The 16,253-nt window shown below is 40.9% G+C and overlaps 1 protein-coding gene across 4 annotated transcripts in view; it reads right to left on the reverse strand.

The window, feature by feature from the left end:
- The window catches only part of nectin1b (nectin cell adhesion molecule 1b), a 158,780-nt gene that overhangs the window by 102,923 nt on the left and 39,604 nt on the right, over positions 1-16,253 (reverse strand). For all 4 annotated transcript variants that reach the window (XM_084950605.1, XM_084950602.1, XM_084950604.1 and 1 more), the window contains exons 2-4: positions 6,202-6,573; positions 4,172-4,471; positions 2,515-2,632 (exon numbers count right to left, since the gene is read on the reverse strand). In XM_084950605.1, the coding sequence (XP_084806731.1) occupies positions 2,515-2,632; positions 4,172-4,471; positions 6,202-6,573 (790 nt within the window). The remainder of the gene's footprint in view (positions 1-2,514; positions 2,633-4,171; positions 4,472-6,201; positions 6,574-16,253) is intronic.

A 16,253-nucleotide genomic window follows, 5' to 3' on the forward strand; every position in this document is an offset into this window, starting at 1 on the left:
ATTGGACAGAATGCCAAACAGCAGCATTTAACAACTAACAACATTATGTGGAGGTGAAAAACATACCACCAATAATTAATGGGACTGGTAATAGGAAACTGATAAGATCACAACCTAATGTTAGTTAAAAGAAGAAATTAACAGGATTGCTCTTTTTAATCACACATCTGTCCGCTTATAATTTAAATTTGTGTAATGTGAAATGTTATTTTTTTGGAGAAACCCCAGGCAACAGGAGCAATATTTAGTAAGTGCTCAAGCAGAAGTAGTTGTTCTCCAGGTTTTATTCACACTGACTGGTGACCAAAAAATGCAACCAACAGTTGTTTTATTGTGGCCTTTCATTGACATGACTAATAGAATCACATTTTTCACAATACAGATAAGTAAGCTGGCTAATTAAGTCTGCAGCAATCACACAGTGGAATGCAGCAGTCTACTTTAAATAATACAGATTTTTATTTTTAACGGGAAATGATGTGTCTGCTTGAAATACTTTTTCTTTTAAAAACATCTCATAACTGTAGTGAATTGAATGTATGAAAGAATAGCCATGTTTTTAGCTCACCTTTCCTGCACTTATTGTTCTAATGCCCACTCAAAACTGCTGTGTGCACTTAAAACAGACTCCAGAAATGATGCCGTACGAACAAACATTTCAAAAACAAACAACACAGTTCATACAGGATGCATTCCTTTTTTTAGCTGAGCTACTTGAGTGAAGCTCCCCATTAACCCATTTTGAGAAATAGCTCTGGCAATGTGCTCTAAGAACAGGAGAAAAAAATCAAAGAGGCTTAGATGCTTTCCTCAAGGACTATATATGAAGGCAGAAAGTGATTGTGCAAAGTAAAAGCAAACTTTTTTTTAATTATAGTTTCAACAGTAAATTGAAACCAACACAAAATAAAAATATATAAAATAAACCTTTTATGTAGTGTTTTTTTCTTGGAATTTCTATATTGAATTCTTGTTGATATGTGCTGCAATTCCTTTTTAGATCTCTGTGTTTGGAGTTGAGTGTGACGCAATCCTGCCAGCTTGTTCTGGATCGTTCCGTCACAGCCTTGTGCTGACCTCCACAGTGGAGCCCAGGGGAACCTTCACAACAGATTTGGCATCTCATTTTCAGTGCAGCAATGGCCGTCCTCTCCTATCTGTCAGCACAGTGCCCTCGTCTTTCTAGATCACATCTCTTAACATCTCTTCCTCTTCGCCTCCTCTTCTCTTCCTATCTTCCTCTATCTCCCTAAATCTCGCCTTGCTTCTGATAAAAAAAAAAAAACCCAAACAGCCAAACAGAATATCCATTTTGTCTTCGTCTTCTGCTGCTATGTCCATATATCAGTAAGTATCAGTCTTTCTGCCCTGAAAGCTAAATCTATGAATAAGACAGAACGGGAGAAAAAGAAACCCCTTCTGTCTCATTAAAATCCAACAGTCGTCTGTAGAGTAGATACAATGTGGGCACAATGGTCTATTAATCCACATCCACTCAAGTCCACTGACATATTTCTCAACCTTTCTTTTACTAAGCAATTAAAGGACAAATTGCTACATTTATCTCTCAATTTTATAATATAATACTTGAATTTAAAAAGGTGATACTCTTTATATCCGAAGAACCGCACCCACTTTACGTCTTTATTCTTTCCTCGTCTTTTTTTTTGGTACTTGCATCTGATATTCAAAGGCAGTGAGGGGTTTGATCAGTCAAAATTATGGCAGTTATGCATTCACTTTTATTTCTTTTACATCTCAGTACTTACTTCATTATTTCTGTAAGCTCACTTTTCATGCTGTTCCTTAGAGCAGATCAAACCTGAGGTTACTTAGCAATTCTCCAACAGCTCGAAATCATGTTTGTGTCTGTTCTAGCCTTTGTATTTTCAGCGGTAGGCTCTCAGGCGAAAGCCCTGATGTCAGGCCTGCGGTATGTGGGCTTAATCCATGGCTCCCACTTCAGCTTCAGTTTCAGCCCTCTCTTCACTGTCTCGGGGACAACCCGCTGCATCTGTGCCCTTCAGAGAACACAACAGCACTAACAAAGATGCTTTCTCACCCCTCTACCTGCATCCTGGCCCTCCGACTTCAAAGCACATCCCCAAAAGCAAAGCAAATGGTGTTCTGTTTGCATTTATCTCCCACTATCTGTGACCATCGGGGAGATAGGGATATATGTTGCTGCTGTAATAGGCCCATTGTGCTCTGCCTTGAGTCCTAGTCTTATCTTCATTACACGTTTTCTAAACAAACAAATAAACTGAGACACATTTCTGGAGAGGATGAAGAAAGCAGCAGCGTTTTTATCTTTGATTACTTTCTTGTATATATGCCTCGAAACAAATGTTCACTTTGACCATTCGGTGAAATTGCCTCCCGTTGCATTAGTAAGCCCTCTATAAAACTTTTTTTTCCCTCCCCTAGAAATTTAACCTGAGAAAAACAGCGTGTATCCCTGCAGCCTCGTCCTCTGAGCCTCAAGGAGTTTTGTTACGGTTTAGCCATACTTACAGTTTCCACTGGTAGATCGTGACAGGGGGGTTAGCATCAGCCCTGCAGGTCAGCTGAACATTCTGACGGTTCAGGTACCAGTTTCCATCAAACCCCTCGATCTGCACCTCGGGTTCATCTGCAAGGAAAGAGCACTCCTGTCAGTTATCCCTCATAATCCACTGCTCTATTATTGTGCCTTTGCTGAAGGACACTAGTGGTTTGCCTTTCAAAACCCATCCACTTTAAAGTCGCAGATAGCTCATATTAGCTTGAGACAATGGATCAAAAATCGTCTTGACCAGATGATCTAAAAAAAAAAAGAATAAATTATCTACTTCTTCACATTTAATTTCTACCTTTATGCTACTTATTCACATGAAAACTGCATATAAAAGATTCAATGGACTAGTAGTGTAAGGAGTTCACAGGATCTAATGGTATACTGCTAATAATTTCAGATAATGCATGATACAAATAATGTTTTACTGGTAAACAGACAAAATGCCAACTGTGTTTATGTATTAGTTACATAAACATAACTGCATTACGATTTTGGCCACCTGGAGCACTTTGGAGTGCTTATTCAGAAAGGACACCTATTAATTCTATTAACACCCACATTACTCACTGTTCTAACAATTATATAGACATCAATGAACATTCACCTGTCTTAAGGCACAAGAAAATGTATGACATATGAGCAAACATAGCAATAATAACTGCACATTCATAAAATTATACAGCTGAATGCCATCCTGGATAATGCTATCTAGCCAGGTAGCATAATAGTCAGTTAACCGCTGGCTCTGTCCCTACATTCAAGATGGATGTTGAAGAAAAGAGAGTAGAGATGCCCGAAAGTGCCCGAAAGTAATATATAAAGAAGAGAAGAAGCTTTGTCAGGTGTTTTGAAGTTTTTTTTCTGGTAGATGATAGAATACATTTTGCAACAACGTTTAAAAGGACAGGCTCCAGTGGAGCTTGTTTCAAAGTCTTACTTTGAAAATTTAATAGAAAATAGTGGCAACAAAAACTGGCATTACATCTGCCTAAAAAGCAGAACCAGCCAGCTGTTAATGACTGAGTCTAAAGCCCTGCACCAAATACTAACTGTTGTTAATATACCCTAAAAGTAGACTAGGAAGCTATTGTTTTGGTTGTGTTGTTTAATTTTATTTATTTATTCAGCTTTTTAATAATGACAATAATACATTTCAACATTTCCTAAGCTTACTTTTGCAAAAATAATATTAATAATAATAGCTTGAAAACACCAGAATCTTGAAAAAAGGTTAAAAAATTTGGTCATGCCATCCAAATAATACAGCAGTGTAAGAGAACCATTGCACACTTGCCAACACAACATTGAAAAACAGGTCTTGTTTAAGCATTGATTTTTCTCTAAATACATAATTTTTGGTAAATAGTGTTTGTCTTGAATAATTGTTTTATTGTATTAGTTATGTCAACAGAACTGGGAAAAATAGATTTCTAACATGCTTAGACTGAGTCTGGCGCTGTAGTTTACTACTCATTTGTTTTCTAGTAATTAACCTTATTTTTGGTGTAAACTGTGCTGAGTGGTGTCATCTGGTGACAAAATCATCACGTGGATGCAGGACTAAATAAAAGCACTGACATAAAATAGTGAAGTAGTAGGAGAGCGGTGTCTTACACTGAACGTTGAGCACCACGCTGTCTGTGATCTTCTCATTTCGGTACGTGACGATGCACGTGAGCTTCTGTTTGTGGGTCTCGCGGCTCGGTATCACCACATAGTTGCTCCGGACCGTCACTGTCCCATTCTGGTTGCGAGTCTCCTGGTAAGTGGCTTCGCCTTTCAACCTGGTATCCCATTTGATCACGCTTGGGGGCTTTCCATTCGCAGATACACAAGTTGCAACTGTCATCTTACGCTTCTGAGCCCTAGCCACAATCGTAGGGGTCGTCAAGGTCATACGTGTCATGGGCCGAGCTGCCGAGTAGAAAGGAGAAATTAATTTTCAGGAAGAAAAGAGTCACTCAAGAATGAGCTTGATTTTTTAATTTCACTTTCCATTTTATTTTAGTGTCTAGTCTTGTCTGCTTTTCTAACAATCAATTTCCTGAAGTAAATTAAACTAAGAAGCTGAGATGAAAATAACATTGTTTTTCTTCCTTCACTCCTCAACGCTCTCAGATGTAGAACCCACTTGCCTATCCAAATGCGCAGTCATCCAATTTCAATCCTTTGTGAGTTGCCAATCAGAAATCTACTCTTAGTACATCAAAAGGCAGGCTTGAGCTTGAGCAAATGCACAACTGAAAGAGATAGGCTATAAAGAGGCCTCTTTGAAGGCTGCCGGTTGGTTATCTGCACACATGTTCCTGATGTTCACTGAGCCTAAAAACTGAGTCACTGAAGCCTAAAAAGTCCTGGGAGGCCAAATGACACAAAATGGGGACTCGGAGCTGACTAAGAAGACCCGGCAACAGGGACTACTTAAGCCAAGTGCTATTTCTTTTACCGGTGCTCAATAGAACACAAACCAACACTTAATTTCTAATTAGCTCTCTAATCAGAGTCAGCACGCAACCTTTTCAAAGCTGCCTCTTTCCAAGATAAACTACATCTCGAGAACTCTTTTTTTGCCACACTACTATTCAAGCCAAATTATACACTCAGAAGTGCTCCTATTGATTTCCATTTCACCTGCCATTTTTATCTACTAACAACTAACCTCTGCGAAAGTTTCCTGTTTTATAAAAGCTATTAGGCCCATGTTATATGGAATTCACCAATATATATATTATTCATTGACGTGGCTCTTGGTGCTGCTCTGCAACTGCTACAGTTTCAACAACAAAGAGGACAGTTATACAGAGAGCTTCAGCAAACATATAGAAAGCAGCCAGTCTACGGTTTTTATTTACAACACAGCCTGTAGCAATGGGCGTCGAAGAGAAGAGCTGTAAATATGTTTTTACTAAGCCTTTCACTCAGGTTGTCAGGTTGACCCTGTTTTATCTGTTTCAAAAAGTCAATAGGACACCAAATTTGAGCAACAGGGTTTTCATTCCTTTGATTGTTCATCAGACCAGCATAAGCGTGCTCCAGGAAATAACTCCTTAACTGATGTTCAGACGTTTAACCTGTTTTTTTGGGGGTTTTTTTTTTACTCTCTTATCTTGACTCTAAAGGCAGTCACATATACTTCACTGGAAAAGTTACCTAACTTTTTTTCCATAGGATCTTTGTAAGAAGTCACAGAGTATGTTAGGCAGGTTGTTCCACTCACTAAAGACATACTTTCTGTTTCCCAGAAGCTGGTAATTTTAAATCTTCCCATTCACTTGGTGGATTAAGCTTAATAATTTGATCTCGCCACAATTTAGGCTTTCTTAAATGTAGATGTCTTGAAGATGGATGTTTATCAGGCAGCGTTTTGGGAATATTACTGCCATTAATGAAATCTCTCACAGTTTTAATGAGAAACCCAAAGGTCCATATATACATTAAGATAATGTTTTGGATGTTCAGCTACTGCTTTATTGGAGATAAGTCTTGGATAAATTCTAGACACAAGCCTGGAGAATGGGAAACAATGAGTGATTAGATTACTAAGATTTAGATCCCTACAGAACTGCTAAAAAAACAGATTAGGAAAAAAAATGTTCCTTTCAAATTACAGATTAAAGCAGAATTAAAATCAGTGCAGTTCTTACCATACACAGTAAGGTTGACCATGTTCTCACGGTTGCCTGCAGGAAATGTGGTATACTCGCAAATGTAGGCAGCCTCGTCGGACAGCTGCAGGTTGGAGAACACAATTGTGGTGTCTTCCAATGAGGGAGTACGATGACGAACGGCTGCATGTTTGAAGCTGACCCGCTCCTTGAAGGGCGGCAGCACAGACACACCCAGGGCCGGGTTGGCGATGGCCACATTCTGTTTGGTGCCATTGAGAAGCTTCTGCCAGGTTACTTGGGAGATCTTGACTGGTGGATTACTGTTGCTGAAAACGCAGCGCAGCTCCACTTGTGAACCCACGAAGCCAGACTTACTGGTGTCCATCTGTACCATCTGTCCATTGCCAGCTAGACACAAAGAGGGGGGTGGAAAGGAAAAAAACATTTAATTACGATTAACAAGTGTCCAAGGCCAAGCAAGCACTCCAGTCAATAGCAAGTACATGCACTGAAAGTCAAGGAGTCAATTCAGCCTCCTAGGTAGTACAAGCACGCACAACACTCAGAAGTCAGACTCGTGGATTCAGCCATACGCACCTGTGTGCCACAGATACTATATCTGCCCCCTATACATAAAAAAGTTGGTTCATGGTGGTGGTTGTGTGCGAAAGCTGTGGGAGTTGTTATTAACATAATGGGCACATCCATACAAGCCTGCCTTTGTCCACAAAGGTGCTGTTTCTGATGAGATGGGAGGGCCGAGCGAGAACCAATGCATCACTAATGAATGAGTACAAGGGCAGTGAGCTGGAGCCAAGTCGTCGTCTGCTGCGCTCTCCTCCACCTACCCAGCAACACACTGGGTAGCCCATTGTAATTTTAATTACTTTTTACTCACAAATACTTCAATGACTGCCTGGAGCTCCTATTAGGAGAAACAATGTGTAGTCCTGTTTAAGCACTCAAAACAATGAGAACACACACATTAGCTGTATTAAAAGAACCCAGCAATTAGGCACTCCTCCTTTACTATCTAAGCCTGTGCGGAGCATGGTGGCAAAAGAAAAGGTCAATTAGAGAACATGGACCTTCGGTTTAGTCTTTCATGCATATATTGACCTTGTCCTAAACTGAACTGTTGAATTCTGTTCTTTGTAATGCGTTTTTGCTTTTTATTTAACATTAGCAGTTATCAGCCTTGAATTAACTGTTCCTTACAGTCTCTATGCCTTTATTAAGAACTGGAAGCATAAGATGGAAAATTAAGTGACAGGAAGAATAATTACACAAGTCACTCCCTTATTCACACATTCCGATTTGTCAGAATTAATCATTTGATACTTTTTTCTATATCAGTATAAACAGAACATTTTGGGGTTTGGGTCTATTGGCTTGACACAATCTGTAGTCTCAACATGGATGTTATTTCAGTCATGGATGTCATTTCAGTCATGGATGTCATTCAGTGCGAGCAGCAATTTTTCCAAACTGAATAACTGATTAGTTGAAAAAGAATACATTAAGTTTTAAGCCTAATTAACCCTGGAGAAACCAATGGGGTCGGATCTGACCCCATGGGTTCTCCAGGGTTAAGATTAGGCTTAAAACTTTTTTCTAAAGCATATAGTTAGTGTTGGATCAAGTGACCCTGAATCCTCCCTTAGTTATGCTGCAATAGGCGTAGGCTGCCGGGGGATTCCCATGATGCACTGAGTATTTCCTTTCCAGTCACCTTTCTCACTCACTATGTGTTAATAGACCTCTCTGCACTGAATCATACATGTTATTAATCTCTGTCTCTCTTCCACAGCATGTCTTTATCCCGTCTTCCTTCTCTCTCCCCAACCAGTCGCAGCAGATGGCCCCGCCCCTCCCTGAGCCTCATTCTGCCGGAGGTTTCTTCCTGTTTAAAGGGAGTTTTTCCTTCCCACTGTCGCCAAAGTGCTTGCTCATAGGAAGTCATATGATTTGGGTTTTTTTCGCTGTATGTATTATTGTAGGGTCTACCTTACAATATAAAGCGCCTTGAGGCGACTGTTGTTGTGATTTGGCGCTACATAAATAAAATTGAATTGAAATTAATGCTGAAGGTAACTAGTGCATTTTTTTGGTTTCTTTTTATAATCTGTAGTAATAGGTCTTCTTCATGGATAACAAACAAGTACAAGTTTCACTTAAACCTGCTCTGAGCTCTGCAGTGTCAGCAGTCTGAACAGATGTGCCATTGCAGGGCACCTACATCCTGTTGTTTCAACACTTCTTTGTTATCTCGTGCTACAATTTATGGTCGTTTCCAGGTGAAGTCTGATGATGTCCCATTTCCTGAAGCGACAGCCCCTGACTGAGCTTGTATTTACAACCAGAGGCAGCCATAATTATCTTCTATGGATACACAACTACCCGCAGGAAGAAAGACTGAAATTCCTTCGTTAATCACGCAGGACTCATAAAGCCACCAATGTATCCACTCATAAACAGACTGAAAATATGCTGTGGTCTCAAGTAGAGAAGTGGGGCCTAAACATATGCACCACAAGCAGAGCGGCTCTTTAACACTGAATAACTGCATCACAATGATGGATAATCGCTGCCCTCAGAAATAAAGTTTCCACAGGGGGGCTTTAAAATGTGTAAGAATGCGTGAGAGAAATCCATTTCTGTATACACTCACTCACTACAATATCTGATGTAGTTGATCTTTAACTATACAAGGATCTGAGGAAGAGGGGAAAGCGAATTCTGTGTATGCAAGGCTGTCAAACTGTCTTAAGTACCGGCAGCGACTGTTATGTTAAGATTTTTCTTGTAAAAACGGTAGGTAGTCAGCCAAAGGACGTCAAGGCCCAATACATGCATGTAGAGAGGAAATGGTGCAGACTCTGGTTAGACCATTAAGATTAACCATGTATTTTTCCTCAGCAGGCTGAGAACTCTCAGGTTGAATGACTTAGGCCGGAAAGCAATGCATTATGAGAGAAAGGCAATTTCGATCTATTATTATGTGCTTTCGCTCAAGTGCTGCCTTTGCGGCCTACATCAAATCACATAAAAAAACAAAGTGACAACCTTTTGAAGTTACTGAGTGCACATCATCTTTCATTTCCTTCTGACCACATCAGCAAGACCCTCTCTATAGAGATTTAGACTTGGGGGATTTGAAGATGACAGATTGATTTACTAATGCAGTTTGACAGAGAGGACTGGCAACCTTGTCATCTGTACCTTGAGAACCACCTGTGTCCTTGTGCACCCCAGGGCAATGCTTTACTCCATTTTATCACAGCTTAGATTACCAGTTGTGGCAGCTATAGTATGATATTTTTGAAATAGCAAACACAATTTACTGCGTGACAACACTAGTTAAAGTTTAATCTTAAGTTGGTCTGAAGTGGAGGAGCTGCAAGCTGCATGTGGCGGGGGCTGTAAAGAACTCATAAATATGTACCTGGCCAGACCTCATCCATTTCAGCGCTAAAACAATAGTGGCAGGGGCCGGCTGTGCAAAGAGCCCCTTCCCCCTCTCGCTTTGCTCTTCCTTCCTTCTTTTTCTGATGCTACCAACTCAGATTGAATCAACTAAACAGCAACTAATGCAAATGGAAACTCGAGGAATAGGCATAATTATACAGTCACAGAGCCCAAATTCACTCTGTGAAAGGGCCAGAAGCCCCCACTGGGACCCCTTTCACTCAAGGACTGTTGGACTCTTTGGCTGAGCACAGAGTCTATAATTACAGACTACATAACAGAGTGGCAAATGCCACAGAAAGCACAGTCACATACATGCATGAGATTCTAAGAAGGTAGGTTGGAGTGGGGGTTTAATGAAAATCAGTGGTGCAAAAACAGAAGAGAAAAACGGAAAAAGAGAAGGCAAAGTAGAGAAGTGTAGAACCGTCGAGAGGGAGAGAGAGAGACAAAGAGGTAGGTGGAGCTGTAGGGAGGACTGTAGGTGCGCTACTGGTTTGAGGTTGGCTGGCATTATTGCCTGTGCTGCTGCTGCTTTGTTCTCACACTGACAAGAGGATGATTGGGGGAACAGTCATGCTCTAATACACCTGTGGATAGGGTAGGCACTGCCTTAAGAGTTGCCAAAGGAGAGAGGAGTCGTGTTTCTGGAAGGAAAAGCGATAGGACAAACAAACAAAGCAGAAAGTACTTCCAAGCTGGCAAAATATTAAATAAAAAAAATAAAAAAAGAGTGGCTTGATTCTCACCAGGTGAGCTGAGTTGGATCAACGGGGACATAAGGGGCAGTATTAAAACAGCTGCTGTGCCGTCTGGCCCTGCGCTGATAGCAAGAGACTCCCAAGGCCTCGGCACAGAGCTGTGCACGGAACGTTCAACTGTAATAAGATCTGGCCTGTCAGGCAGAAAGGAAAAGCATGTGCTTTGTGTTGTTTGCATATGGCGCATTGGACATTGTGCATTAGAAGCTGCACCAAATAAAAGCCTTCAGTCAAATGGACTCTCCATGGTGCATGGACAATGTCCAGGAAAATAGAAAATGTATTCAAATTAGTCACATTGAAACATTTTATTAACCAGGTGGGAAAACAAAGATAAAACAAAAAAAATAACAGAATTAATTCCTGTCTGTAGCGAGCCAAACTGAAGGATGCAAACATTTAACATTTGCCTTTTTTCTCTGCTGTAGAGAATTTACGTTTTTTAACCAAATACAAAGATCAGCCCACAGATAAGCCCATAGGACCTTGTTCTGGTACATATAAAATCACCATGATAATATTAAACTAATAAATTTAATAAGTATACATAACATCGAAAACAGGCCCAACATCTCCTTCAGACCAGGAAGGAATATATCTCATAGCTAAAATCTAACACTGTTGTCTTTTATTAGCCAAATTGGCAGTATTTCAAAGGTAGTTATTGCCTACTTCAATATTGTGCATCCAAAGGAATCCATTGTGCGTGAGTCAAATAAAGTTCAGAATAATTCACCTCAAGCTGCTGCAATGCGAGGAAGGCAAAGATTAAATAGAACTGAATGCATATTTTAGAAGAAGCACTCATTAATGTCTTCTATTTAAAGCTGCACCAGGCAACTCGGCGCACTGTCAGTCCCAAATGGCAGCGAGACGTCTCCGTTTGAAGTTTCAACACTTCAAAAAGCCCCAAATGGGTAATGTGATGTCATCAATTCTTTTTGGACCAAAATGTCATCTTTTCAGTGGCTTCGGAGGATAGAAATGAGGAAGAGTTTTAGTTTTTACTGAAAAGAGCGCCACTTCCTTAAACAAGAGGAGATCCAACTTCTGTAAAATTATTTCACTTACGCAAATATGTCAAAGTTTTCAGTGGCACTACAGTGCAGCTCCCCTGCAGATGTGAAGTATTTTGGTATAAACGTCTTGCCAAGTGCAGCTTTAAAGCTTATCACATGAAAACACATCATCTCCTCACGCTTGATATGCTTTGGTTGCTCCACTCTACTGTTGCTTAAGTGGGATGCTGATAGATAAAACATGGCTTGAGCCGCACGGGATAATGACTGTTTAATGTAGTCCCAGTTCCCACGGCAATGGCACAGTCCTCTATGCTCCCCTATTCATGACCACACATGGGGTGTTTAGGGGGAGTCCAAATCTACTGTCTCATACACACACAGAAACCTCCCATTAGCAGCTTGTTTATTCCCCTGGTAGGACAATTTTACTCTTTTTGTTTGTCAGTGAGTAATTTAAAGCTCTTGCAGTGGCATTTTGCTCATGTTTTATAACAAATAGTAGTGATTCCCAAAATGATTTATAAAATAAATGATGGTATTCTTCTTAGGGGCATCTGGGAACTCTTACTGTCCCCGAAGCTTTAATACAAACAGATAGGGCACTTCATTTAAGGATAAGCCGTATGCTATGTGTACTGCTGCTCTTTATTGACTGTGGCCATTTAGCTTTTTGAGACAGAGCAGTACGTGTCAGAGAATTTGTTTTAATCTACACTCAGACACTATTTGATGGTGCTTCAGCCAGGTCTCTTGGGTAAACAATGGTGTACCTGCCAAAGCAGCTCTCTTTACCCTCTGTCTCCCCAAGCAAACATCCGACTGCAGAGGCAAGCGAAACCTCACTGGAACAGATGGTTTAGTACCCGTGCTCATAATTTTCCACTATCTGGTTCAAATTTGAAATGCTTTTTTGTACAACACGCTCTTTCATTGAGGACAATGTAACATCTGCTGCGCTGTAAATGTTAATGATTATCGGGAATATTTATTATGTTAGGCAACTTCCCAACCTGGGACGGCTCCATGAGAGGCACTGTGCATTTCATTTGAACTATTTGCAATGGCTGTTTGAGCAAAAGAGTATCGTAATGGCCGACTACCGTCACACAGTAGTCATGTGTTTTCCACCGGGGCTATAAAATTGCTACTTTCGGGTTGGCAGTGTGTAGCATCGGCTACTCAACTATGCACACAGGCTCTCACCTAATGTAGCTGCATCCATCGTTTGTAAAGCAACATGGGGTTCAGAGCACAAGCACACATACACACACACACACACACACACACACCCCTCGAGCAGCTTTAAGGCATTTCAAATGTCAAGGGGATGCATCACTTTGCCTGCAACAGAGCTTCTATCTTAGTTCAGCGGGATAATGATTCATCCTTGAATGAAAAAGTGGAAAACATCACTACTCCATTTTGTTATCAGACAATTTCAAAGAAGCAAATCTACAAGACAGTGGAGTTTAGTGTGCCCTTTTTGGGAACCTCTCACGATACCCTTTGAATTTAAAACATAAAGTGGATAGCAGTGCCTGTGGATTTTCAGTAATTAATATGTGTTTTTATTCGAGTCTAGCAGGAAATAAGCTAAAAGCAATTTGGGATTTTGGATGTCTTTGACCGAGGCAATGACAAATAAAGCTTGGCCAAAAATAAGACTTTTGCCCTACAGAGAGAGAGAGCAAGAGTGGAAGAGAGAGACAGAGAAAGTATAGCACGTATTGAGTGTAAACACAGAAAGAGCTCTGACCCTCCTCCCTCAGCCTGCAGCTTAACAAAACAAGGCCACCAAGGTTTCGGTTCTACGACACAAAATAAACAGAGCTGACGTTACCTGACCAAATGGCGAGATGACATCATCCACTGATACCAGATAGCAATCAACTGTCAGCAAACAAAAGGCCGGGTGCAAGGGAAACGCAGCGATAACCTTCCTCTTAGTAAATGAGTGACTGTAAGCGTCAGAGTTGTGTGCGGCTGACTGATACTTGGAGAGAAAAGCTGGGAACCCTCCAGGTGTTTCAAGTATCTACAACTGTGGTATCAGAAATAAAATGCTGGGCTATAAGAGTAACATCAGCCAGATAATAGCACGCTTTATCAGACAGCTCTCAAGCCATGACGCTAGGGACCTCTTACATGGACCAGACAATTAGTCAGCAAAGCATCTCGTCCACAGAATGGGTTCAGCGTTCACAATGATGCGCGCTGGTTATTTTTCAATAATGCAAACGTTTCCCTGGGCTTTCAAACAAGAGCAGCTGTTGGACGTCTTAATAGGAAAGAGCTGATCAATAAATAAAAAGGGGGCCACAGGCGAACTGCGACGCGATGCATTACGGCCTCAGACAGGTTGAGCCACAGCGACTGCAGGTATCAGCTTGGAGCACGGAGCAGTTAAGGGGTGGGGTTACATAAATGTGATGTAGAGGATTTTGGGGAGTTAAGGAGGAGGGTAAGCAGTGAGAGTGACACGTAGTGGGTCAGACGCGGGGAGCAGATTACAGCACTCAGGATATTAAAGCAGAGGAGAGACGATGCTGCAGGCGGCACAACTCCCGTGGAAATTTCAGCATTAGTACGGGCCGACAAAGCGGCTATGTCCACATATACATTTGACACAGTTGACATAGCAACACAATAACACAATTGCTGCAGGAGCAATGGGACATAGTACTAGTGGACAGGGGAGAGATTCAGACTAAGGAATAGTACACACTTCAGAGATACATAAATTTGACGTTTGGTGGGTTAACACTCCCTTGAGCCACTGGTTCTCACCGGTGGGGCACGACACAACAGTGTGAAAATATTACACTGAATCTATTTGATTTGGGAGCAAAACTCACCATACTCATCCTTTTCAAAGTAAAATTCCCATTTTTTTGTAATTATTTATGACTGATTAAAAAATAGAGTGGGGTGAGGGGCATGTAAATGTTTTGCTGCTGAAGTGGGGCATTGCAAAAACAGTTTGAGAACCATTGCCTTAAGTTCACTTCAAATGCCATTTAAAAGTAAAACAATATATTTTTTAAGTGTAGAAATACCGGTAAAACTAGGCCATGTGCATAAATCCCCCAAATTAGCAGATATGTCTACTTGCTGAGAGGGGATTTTACATTTTTCTGTCAAAAGATGTTTCAGGGTATCACCTTGAACCCTAGGGACTTTTGAGTTAACAATTTTCTGATATCTTGCCCTTGCATCAGCCAGTATTAATGGTGTTTTTCTACATATGAACCTCAAATGCCTTGCCTCAATATGCATAGGACAATGAAGCATACAGATTATGTATAAGAATGATACTGGGATGGGCAGTATAGGATGGCTAAGCCAGCACCCACAGCAGTACCCTATACCTCTGCTAAGCACTCAGCAAATACAGCATGAAATGCATATAAAGTCCTGCCAAAAAGTGCTGAGAAAGAGTCTGGCCCTGGACAACCACGCATGACAAATCCTTCTCTCACACCATCTGTTCCATTGTCCAGAAGTAAAGATAAGTCTTGCATAGAGTACAAACACGGAATATTTCCATGTGATTATGCCAAGCACTTGTGTTGGATACATTCTAAAACATTAAGATTTCAAAAATCAAACAACCATTCAGCTGAAACCGGATGATCAATTATTGGCTGCACATAAGAATAGAAATGGGCATTGGATGCGGGAATCTGCACGCTCAGTCAAAACAACATTGTATGGGTGTAAATCCATACACCCCATGCAAGGTGACCTTTAGAAATACTCAGTGAGAGCACAGAATATCACTTTTTTTGCATGTCTGACCCCTGCTGACCTTTATTGGTGGAGTTTTTTTTTCCCTTTTTCCACCAACAAAGGCCAGCTGATATCCTACAGGCACGCAGGCTGGAAGAAGCCTTTCGAGGATAAATAGGTCCAGTATAAGCATAGCGAGGAGCACTGTTGCATGACCAGTGGCTTATTAAACCCAAAGAATGAGAACGTACAATCAATATTTGATTAGAGACACTTGTGATTTTTTCTGACATTTCCACTCTGAGTAGCCTCTGTAGATTTCTTGAAACAAATTAAAGTTGTGCATATCATACATTTTTAAGGACGTGTAGAGAAAAATAGAAGAACTGGCAGTCATCAAAGTGCATCTCTAATTGTGGTTGGGACACAAACAGGACAGTGGGGGCAACGTGCACACAGCTAGTCTTGTTGGTGTTTTGCACAGAGCTATTTTTCTCTAGCATTGCTGGAGCAGGCCATTTATACAACAGATCCATTAACGTATAGGAGAGGGAATTCACACTCCAGCTGGAGTGGGAAGTGGGCTGAAGCCCCAGTCTGCTATCAATTAACAAGCACACTTAGTATGTGTCTGAGTCATGATCGTCATGGGACTCAGAAAATGCTGTGCATTTGCTCAAGATGTGCTGTCACAATAGCCATGCTGCAGATTAGCAGCCGTTGTACCATGTCTGATGGTCTTCTAACTGTAAGCAACAGAAGCAACTCACCAGCACCGCTGATCTAATAACAAACAAGGCATCTCTGTGCACGTGTACAAGGAATTAAGTACAAATAAACACGATTATGAATTTTGCCCTGCAGTAACATCATTTAGGCATGGATTAGTATCCTGATTTCACCACTGGAGGAATGAATGTGTTCAGTTACTTAAGCTGATAACGTTAGATATGCTAGACGTACTTTATCCCTGAACACGTTATCTTATCTTGTTATTTAAATTATTTTTTACATTTGCAATGCTTGTAGATTTTAACAGGCATTCCTTGCTACAGTTTAACTGTGACACTGCATCGCTGGCAGAAGAAGTCAGGTTTTTTCAAAAGAG

This window comes from Perissodus microlepis, chromosome 14 (assembly GCF_051167445.1).
Source record: "Perissodus microlepis isolate ML-2025 ecotype Zambia chromosome 14, ASM5116744v1, whole genome shotgun sequence".
NCBI lineage: Eukaryota > Metazoa > Chordata > Actinopteri > Cichliformes > Cichlidae > Perissodus > Perissodus microlepis.